This window comes from Haliotis asinina, chromosome 8 (assembly GCF_037392515.1).
Source record: "Haliotis asinina isolate JCU_RB_2024 chromosome 8, JCU_Hal_asi_v2, whole genome shotgun sequence".
Taxonomy (NCBI): Eukaryota; Metazoa; Mollusca; class Gastropoda; order Lepetellida; family Haliotidae; genus Haliotis; species Haliotis asinina.
In genome coordinates this window covers 14180468-14204860 of record NC_090287.1, presented here as the reverse complement: position 1 = coordinate 14204860, position 24393 = coordinate 14180468, and the positions used below count along the sequence as shown (strand labels likewise).

The following is a 24393-nucleotide window of genomic DNA, read 5'->3' as shown; positions in this document are numbered from 1 at the left end:
ACATTGTTATTGTATCAACATTGATTCAATCCCATATATCTCCCAATTATGACAATCGTACATTGAAAGTACAGTTCCCCCTACTGTTTTAGAAGAGTATATTTTCAACATGACTTATCAACTGATATATGCAGATCATTAACTTTGTCTTTAAGATTCATGGTATGCATACATGGAGCTGTTGGACATATCATAAGAGGAGGGCTTCCAGTGCTGCTGTTGTGGGGAGTCACCAGAGGTGGTCATCATGGACGGTGTCAAGCTTGGGATAAAAAACACCCATATGGACTGGAAGATGCCACAGGAAGAACAGCAGAAACTGGATGGAAGATAAGTAACACAACAGTTTCATTATTGTGAACTAATTAGGATTATAAGACAAAATATAAAGAGGAACATTGGAAATGTTGGTTTTTTTCAGTCCAAACTCTTTTTGCTTGTTGCATATCATTAATATTCAAAGTGTTTTATTTGTTTTCATTATAATGAAGTGAAAGTGACTTCATCTTTGCTATAATTATCAGTCTATACTATCATTTGTGCATGTGGGTGTTGATGCAGAGGTCATGAACCACTCATGAATTTAAGGTTATCATCCTGGTACTTACAGGACAATAACAATAACAAACACAACAACCAGTACATGGAAACTGTTCTGCATCAGTGCCCTTTTAAGACCCACAAGACAGTATGATGTATTGCTATATATTGCTTTTATGTGACACTACTGATCCCAACTTTGAACACTTATTTTCTTGATATATGCTTAATGTCCAAAATGTGTTTATACTTCTTTCAGCTCGAGGGTTTTTATTAAGAATAGGAAATGTCGAAAACTGTTGAGGCAGTTTACAATCAGCAGCCTCACTCAAGAGGAAACGGCAGAGCTCAAGACACTACTGACCACATATGCACCCTTTTTGGAGCCTTTATTTTCGGAAATTGCTTCAAATTTTCATTATGGAACGTGCCCTGAAATCTTCAGTTCTATCATTTCTACCATGAGCTCGGATTATCCTTTGTTGGCTTTAATTCATATTGAAGATGAAACTGTTTTAGATATTCTCATGGAGGAGTCTAAAGGGGCAAATTTTAGACATAACATCTCTCACATGGCCATTTTGGAAGATAAAGTCCCCACACTATTTTCCCTTCTGTCTAATTTTCCAGAAACTCCTGCTTATGTTGTCCCTTGTTGCTTGCTTTTGTAGAAAATGTGGGTCAGTTTATGAAGGTTGATGAACATCGATTAGAGGCATGTACACCAATTTCAGTCGTCCTCATTTTGAATTGTTCAGTGGTTGTTACTTATTGATTGATGTTATTTTAATATCTTCATGGAGTATGGCAAAAGTAATTTGCCCCTGAAATCCTTTTTCTATATCCATTGTACAAGACTTACAACATTTTCATATTGAGGATTGATTCAGTATTAAACCTTGAATTTGTGTAATCCACTGATGAGTAATGACTTGTATTTTTTAGTAGATTTTCTCATGAAGTTTTACTGAATGTATTTTTACTTTTACCTAACGAAGTAATATGTATTTTTTCATAGATTTCTGAATCAGAATCACAGCCAGACATGAGGACTGAGTATTTTCCATTACTGAATGTCTGTAACAGGAGAGGATCATATGTCTTGGATGACAAGACACAGAAGGGACCATGCAGGAAAAGTCCAGGGAGTCATCCTTCCCTCACCCCAGGATTGTTCACTCTGTCCTGTCAACATGGTGAGTGTTGTCTCATCAACTAGTTATTGATACAGTTTTATGCCATAGAACTAGATACAAACTTAAAGCTGAGGTCAAGGTGATCATAATAATACCTGAGGTAATCATATTGACAAACATTTACATATTTTATAGTCCCTAAGTATGTAAGCCATACCACAAATCATGGTATGAACATGTAGGGTGATAATCTTGGGTGAATGCAGTTAATTATTTCAAAAAAACTTATTTTTGCAAGTGTTTGCTATGGGTTCAGCCTGATGCAGGATGCGGAGTCCCCAAATGTTCCCTTTACACTTCTCTGTACACGGTTCAAGAAAGGTGGGTGACATCCTTCCTTCCGTTTATATTGAGCTCCTTTCATTGCATGCATGTATTGTACATGTACTGATAATTACAGCCTTGGGTAAATAAAGTTCACTCACTTGTTTTTTAGCACATACATGTACTCAGGGCTACATGTGCATTGTCATTTTCATGAAATACACACAAACCATGTCCCTTCTTTACTTTAGTAACTGCGATATGACGACATGTTATTTCAATATGCAACTCCTTAGTGCCTAAAATGTCCAAATCATTCTAAGAGCATATCTATATTCACAGCTCTCAAAATGATGGTCTATGACAATGCATGTAACCTGCATGCATACTGCATGAACCGAGATCCGGGGTTTTTCAAAAACACCTGGTCTCTGGTGGACAGATTCCACTGGCCAAATCACAATGGTAACCATTTGTTTTTCAAGTCAATCTTCATTATGAATTTTTGGTAAATAATGGAAGTAATGCATCAGTATTGATATGATTATAATATTGATGTCTGTGTAAAAAAATTTTTTCAGTGTACAAGACGTTCATGATCAAATGAAGGGTTAATTTTTTTGTCAGGTTTATGAATCCTTAAATGTGAATCAGTACCCTTAAACCACACTGTTTGTCATGTTGTGACTGTATTTCATTGTTTTATTACATACATGGTATTGTCAATCATTTATTCATTTCATCACGAGTGTGTTTGGTAAGGTAACCTGTAACTATAGTTGTCAGAATGCACAACATTGCTTTGTGACAGTAGCGTGATTGTCAACACTTCACATATTTTCGTTTGGTAACCATAAGTCTCTGGCTACATATATTTTATGATAATAAAATTCTGAAGTCATTCATTCACCTACTTTTTGCTTGCAGGTTGTCATGATGGATACCATGCTTGCCATAAAAGGCGACTCAGCTTGTCGTAAGAGGCGACTAACGGGATCGGGTGGTCAGGCTCGCTGACTTGGTTGACACATGTCATCGGTTCCCAATTGCGCAGATCGATGCTCATGTTGTTGATCACTGGATTGTCTGGTCCAGACTCGATTATTTACAGACCGCCGCCATATAGCTGTAATATTGCTGAGTGCGGCGTAAAACTCAACTCACTCACTCACTCACTCACTCACTCATGATGGATACAATCTGTCAAAATACCGTAAATTCAAAACCTTAATAGTCAAGTTGCTAAACAACGGAATGCTACATTGAATAAATTAAGAAGCATGCTATCTTACATGCATGTTGACCATTTTATGTCACCCTGTAAAGTTTATGTTTGGTTTCGAAGTATGATATCAATGACTGCAAAACAAGAAAATAAACCGAAACAGTATACTGCCCTCTTCCAAATTCTGTCAAAAGTGTATTCAACACTGTAAATAAGAACTTTGATTTTCTAGAATTATTGAAACATGATTGCTTCTGCACATCTAAACAAGTGTTATGGTCTTTGCTCTATTATTATCATCTTCTTGTATGGAATGTGCAATGTGGACAGTTTTTCTCAGAATTTTGCAAGCTTATCTAAGAAATATTTGTGAAAAATGAGTTTGAAATTGATATGACCCTTCATCCATGGTATTTTACTTAGTGCATTGCAATGTCTCTGTCATGACACATTATAGAAAATATGAGGTCATCTGAGGAGAAAATAAAATTTGAAAAGGTAAGGTTAGCTTTTATTGCTCAAGGTTGTAACATGATATGAAAATGTATTTTAGTCTAATCATTATCAGCACGAAATACACTTGGTTTCTCATAATTTCAAGTCCACTTACTTCAATAGAGCCTACTATGCATTATATCACCTTATGTTTTCTGCAGTGACTACATACTATGATAGAAAGATTCTACTATACTTTCATTGTTTCTAGAGGCTGTTGAGTAATAATGTGTAAAACCTGATCTCCCATCTTTCATTGGTGCCATGCATTTTGTTTCTGGTATTGTCAATTGTTACGAGTGTGTATTTTCTGTATATTTTGTTGTTAATTAAGTAATAATTATATTTGGGTCACAATATTTAAGGCTTTAGTGTTAGTTATTATAAATTTCCTACAGAGAGTTATTTAAGCAGCACTCCTCTAAGGCAGTACTTTAGAGTTAACTCCCTATGAAAAAACATGTAAACAAGAGTCCACTACTGTCTAGAGAATTCCATGTTAGTGACGATTGTCGTAAGTGCTCGAACTTTCAGGAAATGATTGAATGTATATAAAGGCTAGTTGCCATGTTGGAGAGGGACGCAAACAATTACAGGGGTATCATCATCAATCACTGCCAACGGATGAATCTTCATAGCCGCTGTCAGATCTCTGGCTGTGTAACATTCTGCAAACTTGTTTCCCTCTCGCACTAAGACTTTCGTGAGTTAGCTATACATTTTATGACACGTTGCCTTAGATTTTGTCTCATTTGTATTGTATTTGAAATATTTATTGTGAAATTGACTTGTGGCCTTATAACTTGCTCTCTTTTGCTAATGATAATATTTGAATGTTTCAGACTTGTCTTTGTTCTGTATTGCTGGAATCACAGGGGATTTCTTACACCTTTTGTCACGGCAAATTCTTAACCGTAACACAATGTGCAATTTGAATTGAGCTACACATGCATAGAGTTTCTCCAATACATTAGACATATGCATATTCTAGTGGTTATTATGTTTTATGCATTGTCTTTATCTTGACAAATTCTTTCTGTTTGCCTGGAAAAATTCACAGATATGATACATCATCATGTTATCATTTACATCAATAATAATACATTTAGGATTTTAAGACTGCTTTGCTAAGAATAAATATGTTTCTTTTTCCTTTTCCGGCATACTCACGGTATTCAGCAACACCATTTCATCAGTGTCATGTGAATCATTTTCCTTCCTGTCTCGTCAATGTCAGAGGGCACTAGTGTTGACCACTGGACCGTGCTCCAGTTGTTTTGCTTAAAAGGGACAAAACAGTTTCATTAGTAATTTGTACAAGAAAATGTTTTGTGTTGGATGAGGGTGTTAGCATTTATTATTTGATATTTAACCAAGTGTCGTAATTTTCGTTTGTTTGTTTGTTTGTTTTTTAAAAAGAGTACCATGAAATGTCCATTACTGATTTAGCTGCAAAAAGAATAAATAAATTATTTTGACTACTGATATGCTACCCAAATCAACACACTGATTTATTTTATTGCTATTTGATAGTATCAGATATAATGGTGTACCTTCAGTAGAGCCACTCCATACATCACTGTGAACACGCCACAGTCCCGCCCATTTGTCTGTTTAGGAACCTAGAAATTATCATCGTTATTAATATGATAATTGACCTTTGAACATCAGCATGTTGTTTGAAGCCTTTTTTAAAAAGATGAAATATTACTACCTTTTATCAAACATTTTAAATGTCATTGCTATTGAATTGTTGTTGCATTATTGATATTAACATACTTGTGTAAAATAGATGAATATGTTACATTGAAGCTTTGACTTTACCTTTGGGTATATACAGATCTTTCCTAGTAGTCTGTAATGAAATTATAAGATGTTTATTCTTTTGACTGGTTCGTAAAGAATATTTACCTGATGTTGTTGATATATTTATTTCTATGAAATTCATTTTGAAATGAGAACAGTTATGTCTTAAAATTTTCTTCCATCATCTTTTGGGGTAAGAATCCAACCATTATAGAGAGTATCTGTTACTTGGCCAATTGCATCTATACTTGAAAGATGGCACAGAGTTTTACATGCTGACCAACACTTGATGACAGCTGCATAGCTGAAATAGTGCTTACATTCATTAATAACACATTTAGTATATGTTTAAGCTTTGTAATCTTAATAAAATCTATACATATGGAAATTAATTAAGCAACACCAAATTCAAAGACACATAAAAACTTAACAAAGTTTAACGAAGTAATTTTGATGATTGATTATTCAATTTTGATGTATTGACATACAGCATGAGCTTTTCATGGGTTGATATGACGCGCGTGAAGCTTGCACAGCGCACGTGCATTGCTTTAACCTCAACTTTCGAAAAATGCACTTTTTCCCTGGGGTGTTTACAAGCGCAGGTTGTCGATTGCATTCGGTTTTTCATTCATTTCAATGTCATGGCACGTAGGAAATTATCAGAGGCCACTCGTTGGCAAATAATCGGCATGAGGAATGCTGGTATGTCTCTAAGACAAATCGGGACTCAAATCGGACGACATCATTCCATAATTTCAAAACTTTTGAAAAAATACCGGGCCACTAATGAAGTTAAAGACCTGCCTAGACCAGGAAGACCCAGGAAGACCACAGTCCGGGAGGACAGAGCTTTACTGAGACTTGTACGGCGCAGGTCCTTCGACTCGAGCTCTCGGTTGAGACAGGAGTGGCTTCCAGGGAGACCCATCTCGAACAGGACTGTTCGGAATCGTCTGAAAGCTGCAGGATACCGGGCAAGGAGGCCAATCAAGCGACCCAGACTGTCTCCAGCCCATAAGGCAGCCCGACTGGCCTGGTGTAATGACCGTTTGCACTGGAACATTGCCTCTTGGAGGAAGGTCCATTTCTCAGATGAGAGCCGGTTCTTGCTGCACATGGTGGACGGTCGTACTCGGGTCTGGAGGCAGAGGAACACAGCAATGGCTCCACGGAACATCCAGGAGACTGTGGCCTTTGGGGGAGGTTCCGTTATGGTATGGGGGTGCATTTCCATGAACTGCAAGTTGGATATCATTACCATCCGTGGCAACCTTAACGGTGTTCGTTACCAACAGGAGGTTCTTGACAGGGCTGTGGTACCTCATTTTGAGAACCATCCTCTGGCAACGAGACCCATATTTATGGACGACAATGCTAGACCTCACAGGGCGCATGCTGTAAATGATTTTTTGCGGCAAAATGCAATTGACAGAATTCCATGGCCTGCCATGAGCCCTGACCTCAACCCCATTGAACATTTGTGGGACTTTATTGGCCGTCGTGTGAGGCAGAGAGACCCACCAGTCCATAATCTCAACGAATTGACGGCTGCCCTGCATGAGGAGTGGAACAGGATCCCCCAGAATCAGATCCGGAGACTCATCCAAGGAATGAGGAGGCGTCTGGAATCGGTGGTGCGTGCGCAGGGAGGACACACTAGATATTGATGAAAGTCGGTGTGCAGACTCTCAGATGACTGTTCTTTCTTTCCATGTGACCTTTGTGTTAATACACCTGACAACAACGTCTGTGGATGAATAGTAAATTGTGTCCATTTTTTCATGAATTTAAGACAGTTTTAAGAATTTGGATTTCGTTGCAATAAAGCAAAGTCTTGATACTTTTTCCCTTTAAGTTGTTTGTCAGAGATCGTCTGTTGAATAAAAAAGTGTCAAACTATATCAACCCGGCATATTTTGATTGTCAGAACACTTCAAAGTTGCTCCAATAGAAAAAATTGGGGTGTTGCTTGATTAATTTCCAGGTGTATATATAAATGTATTGTCACATATCAAGTTGAGCTAAAGATTAAACCGATTACATATTGCAGAGTCTTACCGTTTTATGTTCCTCTCCCATGGAACAGAGAACCCATGCGTTCTCTGGTCCCACTGCCAGCAGGTACCAGTGTGTCCTAGAAAATAGATACACAGATGTCATTGGTACTAATTGTAGTTATTCCTGTACACAAACAACATATTGGTGTTTACGTAAATGCCACTCCTAGTAAATGGATGCAAAAAGCAAGTAATACGTTAAATGTAATTACCCTGTGCAAATGGGAACAATCATGTTCCCCTGGAAGCACATAATTTTTTTCAGTTTTCTATGAAAAGAAAGAAAGTGGTCATGTTCATACCTGCTATAGAAAACATGAGCTACAAGTTCAGATAAACCAGTTTTCAATTTTATCATAAATGTGAAAGTCAGATAACATGTAGTCTCAATTATGGACATCAGTCACTGGAATTGAGGACCTGCCGTTAGCATCTGACAATATTTACACAGTTTGAATATGATAAAAAACATTATGGCCTGTAAACAAAGACGTATTGGCTAGATCTTCACAAGACGGATCAGGTAATCCATGTACACACTAGCCCAGTGAAACAATACGTTGTGGATATTTGCCAATGCATGGGTGGGGGGCCTTAATGTCTCCCCCAAACATTTAGTTTATAGTTTATGAGTGAACTGTGGGGACTTCAGGGGCCCGTTTCACTAAACCCTCGTAATAACTGGAAATGAATGATGACACAAGGTGTTCACGAAACAGATACTGACTGGTACTGTTGCGTTTTGACTAGGAGGAGAATCCCCGTGGTTGCCAATAGGACCACAGTCTGGGACTCATTTTCGTCTTTGAGGATGCTAGTTGTGGAATAAAATATTGATAAATTGTTAATGATTATGGAGAGATTGTAATGTCATGTTGTCATCAAAGATGTATAATTCGAAGAGTTGGTGAGGTCGAACAACCATTAGTTTAAATTTGATTTTCATAAAAGATAACGCCTCAAACGTAGCGCAAAGATAGTCGTAAGTGCCATACAGTAACGTTAACCAACGGCTATCTTAACTCTCTGAAAGCTTCAAAAATCTAGGACCAGAACAATAAGAAGGTGAGCCTTGGGAATAGAATTGTGAAAACGGACCTCTTCTGTTTTGTAAGTGTTCGCTAACTTGCTGAGTAAGTTAATCTGTATGTTGGTATATTTTCCAAAATCATTTCTCTGTTAACATTGCATATACTTACCAAAGACTGGTGTCGATGACATGGTCATCAAGCCATGCCTTACCCAAAACAGCTTCCATCTCTGTAGCTGTTACAAAGAGCTTCTTGTAAAGTATGACTCTGAAAAAATAGTTGCACATATGTACTACCCCTGAGAAATTCCTGCTTGCTTCAAGTGTTCTCATATACTGCTATATTTACTGATTTTGTTTGTCACGGGAATCGTCTCAACACAAGCCAGACAAAAGGCAACTTTGGAGCAAGTCTTTTTGGGTGTACGTTCTTTTATTCTTGTAAAATGGTATCTTTGACTGTTAAGCATTTTATGAATCAGTTTATGTGTCTCAAAATGTGCCCACCTTCTGTCTGGATCATCCGTTCCAAATCTGCAGCAGGAATAAAATACAGGTCAGGTTATGCTGGTTATAAACTGGTCATGGAATAAAATAATCAGGAAAACCCGTGTATACATTTTATGTTTAGTTACATCTATTCATTTTGACTATGTCACCAACTAGGTGGTACCTACCTTTTCGCCTCCTTAAACACGTGGGCATTTTCTGCAACAGGAGACGCCATCGTACGTTGAGTTAAGTATGTAGGTGACAACAGTCGTAATATCCTGTTTGATATGTCGATGTACATCCGTTTACTGAGAAGTAGCCAAACAGCTGCAGCAAAACTATATGCTGGAAGCATCTTACAAAGTTATGAACACATATTTTAAATAGGTGAGTAGCATAAACCGTGATAACTGTCTGGTTCAAACTCGTGTATGTACATACCACCATCTTATACGTGAAATATTGCTCAGTGCGGCATTAAATAGCAAACAAACAAACATTGCAAGTGTGTAAATTTTCGGGACTAGAATGTTGTTGCTATACCATCATCCGGTTGGGTAATTAGATGGTAGGCCCTTCCGCCTCTGTCCACGTAGACGTGCACCTCCTCGCCTTCATACTTTTTCAGACATGTGCACGGTGGTGAAGATATTTTTGCGTTGTCCATGTGGACCACCACCTCCCTCTTCAAAGCCCCAGCAAGGAGCATTATGGTTCCCATATCTGGATTGCAGAAATTAGTTCAGTCAGTGGTTTTAACGCCCTCCTTAAAGGCATTCAAATAACACCAAGACTTCATACAACTTGTAAGGCTTTTAGATAGGTCCATAACCTGTCAGAACTAGTAAATGTGAGATGGCAGATATTATTGATATGTAAATGGAAAATAAACATAATTGTTTAAATACTTACTTGGCATGCTGGAACCAGCTAGGATGCTATGCGTTATTTCACCTAACGCATCCTCCACGGACTGATCAGTGGAGGGACGGGTGCCGAAACGCTCTCCAAGGGATTCTCCACTTTCGCCCAAATTGATCAGCTGATAAATTATGGAGATGCATGTCAGTGTGTACACATATTTTGGGCAAAACCATGTACAGCGGCAACTTGTACATCTTTTGGTTATCCACCTTAGTGAATAAGTTTAAATAGCGACTAACTAATCACGACTTACAGTGCAGCGAATGGTATCTGGATATTGTGAATGTCTGATTTACGGCTTTTGTTAAGTACTCACATGCTGTGCGTAATGTTCCTTGTGTAGAATCCCATGGGCGAAGGTGGCCAGTACTAGATTATCGGGGAATCCCCCAAAAGCCTCCCAAAGTGAACACCCCTCCCCACAAGCGACCTTTGACGGCGGTACCTCTGCAAAGTTCCTGTAGGAAAATACATGTATAGTAGGGGCTTGATAATTTTAGTACTAATACTATGCAATGTCTAAACAGTAAAGTTATAGTGTACACTTTAACGGGACAGCGATAGTTTTAGAGCGTGGATACAGATCAGTTGACAGTTGCAGCCCTCTTGTATTATTGGATGTCATCCTGTGCCGTATGCAGTGCACATACCTTATTATGTATAAAAAATAGCCATTACAGTAAGCTGTGAAAATGCTAGATTCTATATGAATCCAAACCCGCTATATTATGATCATACCTTCTCGTGTTAGGCACACAGTATGGACAAAATCGAAACTGAAAAATATTTCCAGCTTCGATTTGTTCTAAATGTTTGGAACAGTAGATGTCATCTAAAATTGCCGTAATCGCACCACTGGGATCATTCTGTAGGCACTCTAGAAGCGCCGCATCATCAGCTGTATGAGAAGTGTTATGATAACTATGTCACGTTTTCACGTTGTGCAAAAAGTCTGCCTGTGTGGCGCGTATGTCAGAACTCGGGCACTCTACAGGTGTAAGCGCCACATGTCATTGATTAACTTACAATCATTATGTAATCCCGGACCATACGGATATGGGATCGGATCTTCGGCCCCCACCCTGATGTTTTCTGCCAGCTGAAATAGAAGATTACTGATATTATCAACACCTTACTTTTTTCTACATTTGTGAACAACTTGTGTGAGCATGAATATTATATACAGCTCACTCCCTGACGTGGGGCGCGCGGTGTGGTAGCCTAGTGATCAAATCGTTAGCTTATCACGCCGAAGGCTCGGGTTCGATTCCCCACATGGGTGCAATGTATGAATCCCATTTCCAGTGTCCCCTGACGTGATATTGCTGGAATACTGCTAAACGAGGCGTAAAAGTAGAATCAATTACTCACTATTAGCGGCTTCCACACGAATCATGAACATGAAAACAGTAACGTTTTTCATGCAAGTCTAAACATCGATTGCAGAACAACCTCCTTTCCTGTTTACTGGGTTGCTTCCTATTGTGGAACTTAGTGCGATAACCAGTCCAGATATTATTGTTAGACTATTTCATTTAATTGGATACATGAATATTAATCAGTATGATTTGAAACGTCTAAGCTCCTTCCAATACTTGCAAACTCGTCGTACAGCTTGTTCTGTCATACAGCGAGTTCTGACAAACGGAAACCTGGAAATAGTGGAAATCTCAAAACGAGGTTCTGCCGTTAGAAAAATTTGTCGGTCTACTACGGGACTGATATTATATCAATCACATTGTGCATCCCAGAACTACACTGAAAAAACACTTAACAGGTCTAACCAGTGAGCCAGATGCCTTGTGAATCTTTTTACAAACTCATCAAAAAGGGGCAGTCTGTGATTTCATAGTAATATATGCTGCCTAAACCTTGGCATATAACATTGAAATACGATGTTATTAAAGTTTAAAATTAGAATTCATTTGAAAATACCATTTTCCTATGAAACAAGGAATTGGAATTCATTGTAACCAGGGTTGTTTGTGATGTGTATTTTCACTTTCACACGAGAACATTCGGATGGGCTGAAAAGCAGGTCTTTGTCTGAATGGGTTAATGAGACTCATGTCTCGGTGTGCTCTCCTTATTGCTGCATTTATTTCCATATGAAGTTTAACGATACAGCTGGAAGAGATTACTTATTGATTCTTTGAGAGGCATGTGGTATGCCATGGAGGGGAATGGAGACAGCTCTAAATTGCTAGTACGGACGTAACTGTGCAACTTCCTGGTCGGTGTTTGGGTGGCTGTTATCAAGATGTTGTTATCCATTAATGAGTCATGTACTTGAGATTCTTAGCACATGACCTTAATTTAAATTATACAGATTTTCTATCTGGGGAAAAAAATGGACTTTCTAAGAGTTCCATTCCCCAGTAGAAGTTTCATATTAGGAGATTTCTTTGACAAGCATACCATGGTCCGTATGCGTTGCTGATGGCGCCACAAACGGCACACCATTGGGCCACCAAACAGGTCGAAGGCCTTCATTACCCCAAAGGCCTCTTGATCCCTTGGCACCCGAGAACAACAAAGTTTATATAATATATGCTTAATTGGACGCAATTTTCATAATATGGACTAATACTGAATTATTCTTTCTTGACTGTGTGGAGGTACACGCACCTACGCACGCGAAACACACCGATTTTACCTTTATCAGTTGTGACCTGAGTCACTGCACGCCTTAAGAGGTGAACATCACGCACGTCGGCGTAGTCTACCGCCACTGACACACGCCGAAGGTCGACTTTTTCATCTGAAAAGTGGAATTTTGAAATTATGTAAGGTGGTATTGAACATGATATATTTTATGCTCTTCCTGTAAGAAATGTATGAGCTGTGAGACCACGTACCTTCCTTATTGATATCGGCCGCTACCGGCATTGTATACAGCATGGACAGGAGGTTACTTCGACCTACTGCTTGCACCATATCATGGTCTCCTGTTTTGATAAAAATTAAGGTCACAGACACTGAAACGCTTTAACTGATTGTCTTTTATATTAAAGCAATGAGGCATGTGTTTTTTGTTTCGAAAGATATTCCGTTTTCACTCGTATGTTAGCCATATCACAACTCACGCAGGTTTCTGGCATAGTGAACAACATATTTTGTATGAATTCTTTCTTTTATTACTTTCAGGTATAGTACAATATCATGGTTTCATAAAAAAATGTTTAGTTTTTAGTATTGCCAACGATCAAATTGCATTTGAGGCTATGCGACATTAACAATATACATATAATTTCAGATGAAATGTGAAATGAGCGTACCAACAACCTTAACGGCCCCTTCCGTCGTGAGGTGGACAAGGGCCATTTGTGGCTTTCCCTGCATTTTGCATATATTCCTCACCTTAATGGAAAGTAAGTAAAGAATATGATTACATTGTACCTAGTGTAATATAGAAAAACGTGTATTCTCTAGGAAACCTTTTACAATGTAAACTTCATAGGGCATAACGAGTACAAACTAAAATATTAGCACAACATAAATATACGTAGACAGTGTCTTATAATATTACAATGAAAACGTTTAAATAATATGGTTGACAAAATATGTTGTATGAATTGGGACATAAAAAACGTACCCTTTGCCTTATTCTGGCCAGTCATTTCCTGGCATTTGCCCGTTCCCTTTTATATGCTGGGACTGGATTGTTCTATATAAACACATAAGCGAACCATAATGATACTTGGAAATGTCTTCCGATACTTACCAAATATAATTAAAATATATACACGGCTTTGACTAATATGTCAGACAACCTCTGGACCACATTATTTTACCTCCCGCCTAGCCCTTACAGTAAAGCTACAGTCCTTACTTTGATGGTACAGCCCTTCCTTAATGTAATGGTACAGGCCTTCCATACTTTAATGGCTTTCTTAAATGCTACAGCCCTTAATTTAATGCTACATTTATTACTGTAATGGCACAGTGCCTCCTTACTGCAATGCTACAATACTTACTGTAATGCTTCAGTTCTTACTGTAATGCTTCAGTCCTTCCTGTAATGCCACAGTCCTTACTGTAACGCTACATTCCGTACTGTAATGCCACAGTCCTTACTGTAATGCTACAGTCCGTACTGTAATGCCAGAGTCCTTACTGTAATGCTACAGTCTTTACTGTGATGCTACATTCAGTACTGTGATGCCACAGTCCTTACTGAAATGCTACAATCCTTACTGTAATGCTACAGTCCCTACTGTAATGCTACAGTCCGTATTGTAATGCTACAGTCCGTACTGTAATGCTACAGTCTTTACTGTAATGCTACTGTCCTTCTGTGATGCTACATTCCGTACTGTAATGTCACAGTCCTTACTGTAATGCTACAGTCCTTACTGTAATGCCACAGTCCTTACTGTAATGCTACAGTCTTTACTGTAATGCCACAGTCCTTACTGTAATGCTACAGTCTTTACTGTAATGCTACAGTCCTTACTGTGATGCTACATTCCGTACTGTAATGTCACAGTCCTTACTGTAATGCTACAGTCCTTACTGTAATGCCACAGTCCTTACTGTAATGCTACAGTCTTTACTGTAATGCTACACTCCTTACTGTGATGCTACATTCCGTACTGTAATGCCAGTCCTTACTGTAATGCTACAGTCCTTACTGTAATGCTACAGTCTTTACTGTAATGCTACAGTCCTTACTGTGATGCTACATTTCTTGCTGTAATGTCAGTCCTTACTGTAATGCTACAGTCCTTACTGTAATGCTTCAGTCCTTCCTGTAATGCCACAGTCCTGTACTGTGATGCTACAGTCCTTACTGTAATGCTACAGTACTTGCTGTAATGCCACAGTCCTTACTGCAATAACACAGTCCCTCATGCTACAGTCCTTATCGTAATGCTACATTCCTTCCTTACTGTAACGCTACAGTCCTTACTGTGATGCTACAGTCCTTACTGTAATGCTACAGTCCTTCCTTGCTGTAACTCTACAGTCCCTCATTGGTGCAATGCTACAGTCCTTATCGTAAAGCTACAGTCCTTCCTTGCCGTAATGCTACAGTGATTACTGTAACGCTACAGTCCTTGCTGTGATGCTACATTCCTTCCTTACTGTGATGCTACAGTCCTTCCTTGCTGTAACTCTACAGTCCCTCATTGATGTAATGCTACAGTCCTTATGGTAATGCTACATTCCTTCCTTACTGTAATGCTACAGCCCTTACTGTAGTGCTACAGTCCTTGCTGTTATGCTACATTCCTTCCTTACTGTAATGCTACAGTCCTTACTGTTACGCTACATTCCTTCCTTACTGTAATGCTATAGTCATTACTGTTATGCTTCAGTCCTTACTGCAATGCTACAGTCCTTCCTTGCTGTAATGCTACAGTCCCTCATGCTACAGTCCTTATCGTAATGCTACATTCCTTCCTTGCTGTAATGGTACAGTCATAATTATAATGCTACAGTCCTCATTATAATGCTACAGTCCTTCCTGAAATGCTACAGACCTAATTATAATGGTACAGTATTATTGTAATGCTACATTCCCTCCTTCCTGTAATGCTGCAGAGCTTACTGTAATGGATCACACATTCCCCAGTAATGTTAGGGATTTTTAGTGATCACAGAATAATGTACACAATTGAGTTTTAATGCAAGTAAAGTTTACCAAAGGACACGCCAATGCTTCTTCTTGAAAAATAGTGAGGTCAAAGAAAGTAGGGCATGCAGGACGACGACCCCCCCCCCCCTTCCCGTCTTTGATATGTTACAATGTTGTAAAAATTAACAAAGTAACAAGAACAGCTGTTTTCTGCATGTTACACGTGTAAATTGTGGCATTGTTTGTTTAGTTAAAGGTTTTGTTTATTTATAACTTCTATTCCTGTGTATATGATTACTGAAGACACCGGTGGCTCTGTAGACAAATAAAATGAAATGCATAAAGAATTCCTTTGCGACGTTGTTCACTCGTGTACATTTCTTCCTGGTTTGGAAAGAAGGTCCGTCCCCGTGGTCTAGCGGTAGGAGCCGCGCCGTACCAAATGACCCTGACATAGTGGTGACGTTAGTAGTACACTCGACAGTAGGTTTAGCGAGACCCCAGTTAAATATTTTCTGTCAGAAGCCCAAGTGCTGTAAAAGTATAAGGCAAGGAGTTAATAGTGACTATGTTCAGGGAAAGTACACGAAGTTAGATTGATTCTGATACACCCGTGGGACACGTGGGTCACGTTGGAACGTTTTGACCAGATTTGCAATAAACCAAATACACATATGCACTCGAATATACGTCTTCGAAAAAAGGTGGGAAAAAACGTAAATATTCTACACACATGATCTGTAACAATATTCTGAAGTGTGTGCATGACTGAATAATAAGTATACCTTTACAACCCCCTTCTTAATACATGAAGTCTTTTTCATGCTGATACTGATGAGACACTGGTTTGTAGTTCTAGCCGTTTTATATTAATTATAAATAGATTTTTGAATTCTTGTTTACGTTTACGTGTTGGTGCGGTTATGATATTAATTTTCAAAAATAAAATAAAAATATGTGAGACTCAATATACATATTTTTCGTTACATAAGTTTTGTGTCAGACGATGGATTACACGAAATACTTACAAGTTAGAGATATTTTGTTTAAATAGTTTACTTATATTGAAAAGTGTTTAATCTGCCGCAGAGAAATGAGATCTCCCTCAACGCACTGATCTCGCGAGATATGGGGTGACACTGCGAGATATGTGGCGCTTGTAGCGGGCGCTTAGCCGAAGATGAGTTGCTATCATACCTCGTCACCGGAAGGTGGGGCGGTTACAAGGCCATGTTAATGTAAATATGCCGTCTCATCACTGTTGTGTTCCGGGTTGTACCACATGGATGCGAAAGCAGCAAAAACATGAGAAGATGGCTACAGGGGGTGACTTTTTCTCCTTCCCGAACAAGGTTAGGGCATCAACTCTTCGGAGAAGATGGATTAAGCTTGTCCGACGAGAGCCTATAATGGGCACCGAACAAGTATCGAGGATACAGTCGGATATGTTCAAGACATTTTTTGCCCTGTGGTGACTGTCCGAATTTTCCCCCCTATAACCGCTTTAAAATGTCCTCCGCTCTAAGGTAAAGACTACTTACACATGTAAACTTTAAAAAAAATAATTTAGTGAGTTTGGCCGCGGATCTATAAATAGATCCGTGGTTTGTCAGGGAGGACGTTACTCAATATTGTTAACGATTGTTTTAATTATTCGTTTAATTCAAAATTATTGTCAAAGTTGTCCATTCTTTTGCTCAATATAAAGCTACAAATTGTGAGTGAAAAAGTCGGATTATTTTAGAAGTTTGTTCTATTTTTGCAAATAAAAAAAACTATTCTCTTCTAAAACACCGCGCCCCTGAATATTATCAATTATATTTTTTCATAGAGCCACTCTAAACTCATTACTTAACCTGGCCTTGGATGAGAAGAAACCCACCAAAGGGGTAGCAACTATACAAGTTCCGCCTGATTTATCAGGAAGCACAGACTTTGTCGCCATACCCTACACAGTTGGAGAGATCACAGCCCTTCACCCAACAATGAAAATAAGTTTTTCAAAAGGTCTACTCATAAATATTTCTTAACTTTAAATGATATATTTTATTGAAACTTTATTTTGAATAGTTTGAATATAGAATGAAAATGTTATGTAGATTAAGTAATTATTTCTTAAAATATCAAATTGACCTTAATTGTGACTCAAGGTATTCTTTTCATTTTCCTCCAGGTGCAATAGAATAAAACATACCCATAGTCAGTGACGATCATGACTTTGTCATGAAGGATGCAGAGAAGAGCTGGATGTGTGAAGCTGGAAATCAGACAGATCTGACAATGTCAGTCATGCATATCATAAATGAGAACCTTAGAAGTAAAACTGAAAACTGGGCGACAAAGAAACTCTATTTTGAGACTTGTTTCTGGAAACTGTTGTTAAAGATAATGAAGATGTAAGGTTTTATACAGGATCACCATCTTGTACTGTTTTATTGGGAGCTGTTAGGGTCACTTAGTTATTTTGTATGCATTAATTACATGCCTTTGTGTTCCATTCTGACGTGGCTGTAGCTGCCCCTCGTGGTCTTATTGCTATATCCTTTACGAGCGCTTCGTTCACTTTATATTCAGTTCACTAATTACACGTCATGTTGGAGTGACCTCCCTTCTAGTCGTCTGCTCCACGTGAAAGCCTATGTTCAACGTTGCCCATACTCCGGGTTTGTAAGGCTGTAAGTATGCATAGTTCTTTCACCGCTATTCATATTGATTTATTATAACACTGTCAACAAGAGGAATGAAGAGTTATAAATGTATACAGATCTTTTTGTCATCTTTGTGAGGACCTTCAACATACTTGTTCCTTAATGTTCAGTTTTGAAATACTGGAATGCAAATGCTGCTGCGTGTGAAATAGCAAACACTTCAAGATATCGCCCAAATCCAAGTAGAAAGTTGACAATGTATCAAGAGTTTATTCTCACTCTTGTTCGTCTGAGACAAGGATTTCTTCAGTATTTCTTAGCAGATGTGTTTGGAATATTAAAGTCATGTGTTAGTCAGATATTTGCAACATGGATTACGTTTATGTCTCAAACCTTTGATAATGTTTTGAAATGGCCATTAAAACTGCAGGTTAAGAAATATATGCCATTGTCTTTCAAACAGTTATATCCCAGAACACGAGCCATAATTGACCGTACAGATTTCTTTTTCCAAAAACCTAGATCACCTTCAGTCCACGCATACTTACACTTCATACAAATCTAAAACTACTGGGAAATGTTTACTTGCCATATCACCATCTGGTACTTTCACGTTTTTCTATGCCTTTTATGTTGGTAATGCTTCAGGTAGGTATATTACAGAGAATTCGGGTTTTTTAAAGTTATTTGAAACTGGAGATGATATCATGGACGACAGAGGTTTCAGTATTCGTGATATATTGACTAGAAAGCGAGCTGCCCTAAATATGCCACCATTTACTCGAAAATGTACTTGGGATAAGAAAAAGAGACTTAATGTGAGTGAAGTTAAAAGGACAGGAAATATTGCAAAACTTAGAATTCATGTCGAGAGAGCTATACAGAGATTAAAATGTTTTCGACTTTTAAGCAACATCATTCCTTGTGAATTGAAACCACTTGTTTACAAAATATTGAAAGTGTGCATTTTATTGTAATCTTATGCCAAAACTAGTCAGGAATTAATTCAGTTTTAATACCTGTTGTAAAGCAAATAAAGTATTTATTTTGACTTGACAGAACAGTGTTTTGTATTCAATCCTCTATGAAATCAAAACAATGTGATACAGGTTTTTTTTTAAATACATCGTGGTTTATTGTTGATACTGTATTGTTGTATTAGCATCAAAGAGATTTGGGCCTGATTGACTGACCCTCAGAAAGTGAATTAATTTCTTCACAATCACTGCTTATCATTTTAAACTTTCCATAATCAATTTCTGGGGTGAAATTGTCAAAGTGTTATATTCAAGGTCAATTTCAAGCAGAGTTTTTGGAAGTGAAGTGGCATCTTGACTATGGTCATTATCCAAGACTTCATTCATTTGACAATCTGTGTCCTTAATTAATTCATGCGATGCATTCTGGACATCAAAACAACATTCATTACTTGGACGATAATTGTTGATTGTATCTGTGCGGAGTAGTGAAGTATTAATATCAGCTAGTTTAAGTGGTAAAGATTCTTTTCTAGCATTGTCCCAAACACACTCGACATGGGTGCAGGTCTCTGTATTCCTGTCCACATGTCTGTCACACCGGTCCACTAAGCAGAAGAGTAGGGCAGCAACATGCTTACAAGCACCACCATCACTGAAAAAATATGGAAAAGAACTTATTTAATAAATATTCTGAATTTTTGAAAAGGCTCATAAACATATTGTAGCTTTGATCCTTTTAACACCTTACTAAACATAAATAAACTGATTCTGGCTAGACTAGACACAGGAAATGCATTACTTAGTAGGAAAATACAGATCAGAATAATACTTACACTGTACATTCACATCCTGCTGACAATACAAGCATTTCCCCTCTCCAGCAGACACCAGATTGGGTAAACTGCACATTTCGGGTCCCCGGAAGTGTACGTGACACATGCGCAGAAGCCATATTTACATCTAACGCTAACGCCATTTTTTGTTTACTCCGGCGAATAACTATCGCTGTTTTATGGTCTCGTTTGACCTATTAAATTACCCTTGGATACTAATCTAGAATCTACTCTAGACCTTCATTCCTCAACATTATGTTAGGGTTAGTATTATGTTATGGTATTGTCAGTTGCAGTGTTTATTCATTTTTTAAGATCACGATGTCATACAAACTTGCCAGTACTAATGTAACCCACCAGGTTCAATAGGGTTTCTCAGGCAGTGATGTCTCACGGGAGCACTGGGCTCGAGAATATATACAGTGGGTAAGGGTATTCCGGATCACGGCTATTCTGGATCACTGCCACGTACATTAACCCCTAGAAACTAAATCTCGATGGATTTCTTCACTCAGGCTCTCGTTTTAAAGCAGAGGGAGTGCTCTTTCAGGTGATACATTTGTCTTACTTAATCTGAACCAGAAATGTACTTGCGCACCCTCTAACGAGGATACCTAATATCGCTACGTTGTCGTTGGCACGTCAGGAAAAGGTAACTCATTCGGAACGCCCCGTCTCAAATAAGAATAGAATCATGTTGCTTAATGTTAACAATCCATTTCATGCATATATTTTTCCGTAAGAAGCATAAAAATCTTCTACACATCTGCCATATTTTTTTAGAAATAAGCAATTTATGGAACCACGTGGTTAAGTCAGTTCCGGGTCTCCAGAAAATAGGGATCATCTCAAAACTGGCAACCACCGAAAAATGTTAATTACTCTTGAAGTAAAGTAATTAGTTGTACGGTGTTACTTTGGTTCCCTTTATTTAAAATATATATTACTCACTCTAGGGTCTGTCTTAGATTTTCTTTGCAAAAAGTAGATACATAAAACGTTTAGGTCTTCATTTCACCAAAACGTAATTTGAAGTACAGAACAGTCTGCCAGGTAAAAGGTTATGCATTTTGTACAATTATGGACCGGTGATTTCGGTCAGTACCTGTTTTTACGGGCCCGCGAAAAGCAATATTGATCGAGGACCATGGTCAGTATTGCTTTTCGTGGGTCCATAAAAACAGGTATTGACCGAATTCACCAGTCTATAATTGTTTTATTATGTAATTATAATTAAGACTTCTGAAAACCAAAACAATATCATTTACTCAAGAAAAGTAATTTTATTTCCACTACAAACCAATAGCCTTACGTCAACAATGCTGTGACAAAACAAAGCTCATTTTACTGGTGTTGGTAGAAATTGTAGTCAATAGTAACAGTGCAGCCATGCATTACATGTCCGGGCATTCGGGTCAAGGAGTTATTTACCATGCTGCTCTGCTGCTGCACATTAGGCTTAAGTGCAGAGTCAGTAGTTTCATGAACATCAATTGTTTCCAAAAGTCTGTCAAAGTCAACATCATTCAGGAGGTTACTGATATCATCAGCAGGCGGTGCAACATCACAGGGTTTCTCAGCTATGGTTGCTGACATTTTCTTCTTGGCTTTCTCATCAGTGTAGTCAGTGTATGTTGTTAGGCTAGAGGTATGTCCAGTCACGGTTATAATATGACGGGAAGGGACCCGAGCTGCGTCCAAGACGTGAACTGTTGTCGCTCTCAGTGAGTGATTAGTATACTTCATGGAGAACCCTGCCTTGATGCTCAGATTTGTCATCATTGAACCCATACGGTTCTGGCCAAGGGTAATGAGATAATAATGCTGGTTATTTTCCATCTTCGAGTTCGGTTGCTGGAACAACTTAGAGAAGTTTTTATTCAGAAGTCTTATATACTTCACGTAAGAACGAGCTGGGCATCTTGTAATATCTGTAAAAGAATTAATAAATTGTTTGAATAAAAATGCATAATAATGTAACATTTTGTGGATTTGAACCCTTGAGCAAGCTTCTGTCTAAGACTTAAAACAGCCGAAGGAAATTGAATGAGAGTGACGTCCCCTGATATTTGTCGTCACAGTTGCCTTGACAGCGTCATATGTTGTAACTTTGGTATGTATCCTTTCAGTGTAATCATATTGGCTTACATTCAAAATAATGTGTTCAATAAAATTGCATACCTTTTTTCTCATACATCCTCCCTCTAGCACAGTCTCCGTCATCTTGATGGTTCTTAGTCTGTTCATCCGTGTACAATTAAACAAACATGTCTCCCTCAGCGTCCGTGGTAACCGCTAGGTCTGTCACCCTCATTGCTGCCAGGCTCTCCCTTCCTCTCCTCCCAAAGTGAAGCATTATATCCAGGAACACCTGTTCGTCAAATAGTAGGCCTAATTAAAAGATTTATAAATCATGAGTAGTAATAAATCTACACAGTAGCGTAAACATGTTCAATGGTCAATACTCAAATTGTAAATACATTGAAGGGTTGTGCATCAAAAACATTTTGATAACATAAAAGTAATGATTTATCTACTGACTTTGTATTGTGGAAATACGGGACTGTCTTCACTGCAAACGTAGCCGTACAGTTTAATCAAATCTGCGTCGGCTATGGGGGTATGATGATTTACTTCGCCGAATCCAGTGCGCTTCAATTCTTTTCCCATCGCCTTGCAAATCTTGCTTGATGTCTTGAAATCTACGCCTCGTATTATGTCAAGCTCAGGTCTTGTTTTTTCGATGTTCGGCTGTATTCCATGTCTGTAGGTCATTAGCGTTGATTTTTTTGTATTTTTCTCCTTTTTCGGTCCTTGCTTCGAGAAAAAACGCTGATAAAATAACGTCAAGATCTTCATGGGCGAAATTTTCAAATTCGATAGTTTTGCCCTTTTGGCTCAGGTATTCCCTTAAAACACGTATCACCGTTCAAGTCGCCTTCTTTGTGTTTTTGGCATCAACATTTTACAAAATAATGTTTTTTTTCAGTTTCCGAAAGTTCCACGAAACGAGTTTGTTTACTTTCTGTCATCTCAGCGTTGCGAATGAAACGTAACGGGAATTCCGTCAAGCAAAGGTATCTCATTGGTTGAATCATAGGGAAGTCCTCATCCGGGTCTCTTAAAATCTATTTTTAGTAACTCAAGTCAATATGACTTTTGGTCGGACCTGGGTTGGAGTCAATATGCTTTTCTGTCGACGGTCACGTGACCGCCTCTGGACCAATCAGGTAGCCTGAAAAATGTGCTTACATAATAACAGTAAACCAACCTGACAATGCTTTGTGGTTGAAATTATTTTTTTCCAAGTCATATTATTCTTTTTGTTAATAACTTGATGCATTTCTGTAAGGTACGACTCACTACAAAGCAGTCTTGCAGGGTCATTCAGGCAACTTCTTGATGTAGGTGGCAGTGTGTTTGCTGAGCCAGCTGGAGAAGCTGTTCCAAGTTTTCCCCCTTGGCCTGGTCACCGGCAGAGAAAGGATGAGGCGTGCTCACACCAAGTCATTATGTTATTAACCACGGCAACAGAGAGTGGGTTTTTATTACAGTAAAAAATGCCCTGTTAGTAGGCCAAAGGCGGAATCAAAGAGGCTGGAGTAGACACTAGCTAGTTTGTTTCATTTGTAAACATACGAAGATACACACCCATAAAGAGGTCAAATATGTTGGTATTAATTGATTATGTTCGTTAGCCTTACTTTCAGCTACTGATGATGTGATGTTAAAAATCTTCATATTGGCTGAATAAACCGTTAAAGCTTCTGAAAAAATGGATTATTTTGTCTCAATAGTCAGTAGCCTTTCTCCTTCCTGAACCCCATCAGTCTCTCTTTGTTCCACCTCACACGGTCTAGCAAGTAAACTAGGATGTCAGCTTGACAGAACATCGGTAGCAAAGACAGGTTATCAGTCAACGATTTCAGTCCGGGCGACACAACTCCGGGAAATGTCACTTTTTCGTCGTCAGCAACAACCGTACATCTCTCCAAAAGGAACGAAGACGTATCATCGGGAGTCGTTAGCACTTGTGAACTAAGTTCAACTGCCTTATTCGCCAACTCACGCAGCTGTGTCAAACTGTAATTTGAAACAGCCATGCCCCTTGCCATTAGAAAGGATCGTAATTCAGGTTTCGAATCGATACATTTTGAATTACCCGCCATTGCAACACTAAAAACAGCCCCACCTTCCGGTTTGTTGCCACACTCCTACCCAGAGGAACTGAGGATACCTCACGTCTTACAGAGTCCATTAAATATTATGTACACAATGTCATAACTTCCGTATTTTTTTTGAATATACACATCTAATTA

General features: G+C 38.5%; 1 protein-coding gene across 3 annotated transcripts; it reads left to right on the top strand.

Moving 5' to 3' along the window:
- The first annotated feature begins 1472 nt into the window (after positions 1-1472).
- LOC137294794 (uncharacterized) lies at positions 1473-23850 on the top strand. Of its 3 annotated transcripts, XM_067825905.1 has the most exons (10): positions 1473-1736; positions 1975-2057; positions 2343-2465; positions 2928-4423; positions 13289-13403; positions 16703-17139; positions 17445-17620; positions 17787-18288; positions 23064-23151; positions 23483-23850. In XM_067825905.1, exons 1-4 carry the CDS (start codon positions 1669-1671, stop codon positions 2978-2980), a joined length of 327 nt encoding a protein of 108 aa, XP_067682006.1. In that variant the 5' UTR covers positions 1473-1668; the 3' UTR covers positions 2981-4423; positions 13289-13403; positions 16703-17139; positions 17445-17620; positions 17787-18288; positions 23064-23151; positions 23483-23850. The 3 variants fall into 3 exon arrangements, 1 of the variants encoding a protein (XP_067682006.1); XR_010957538.1 differs by lacking the exons at positions 2343-2465; positions 2928-4423; positions 23064-23151; positions 23483-23850 and having other exon boundaries at positions 17787-18372; XR_010957539.1 differs by lacking the exons at positions 1975-2057; positions 2343-2465; positions 2928-4423; positions 23064-23151; positions 23483-23850 and having other exon boundaries at positions 17787-18372.
- The last annotated feature ends 543 nt before the right edge of the window (positions 23851-24393 follow it).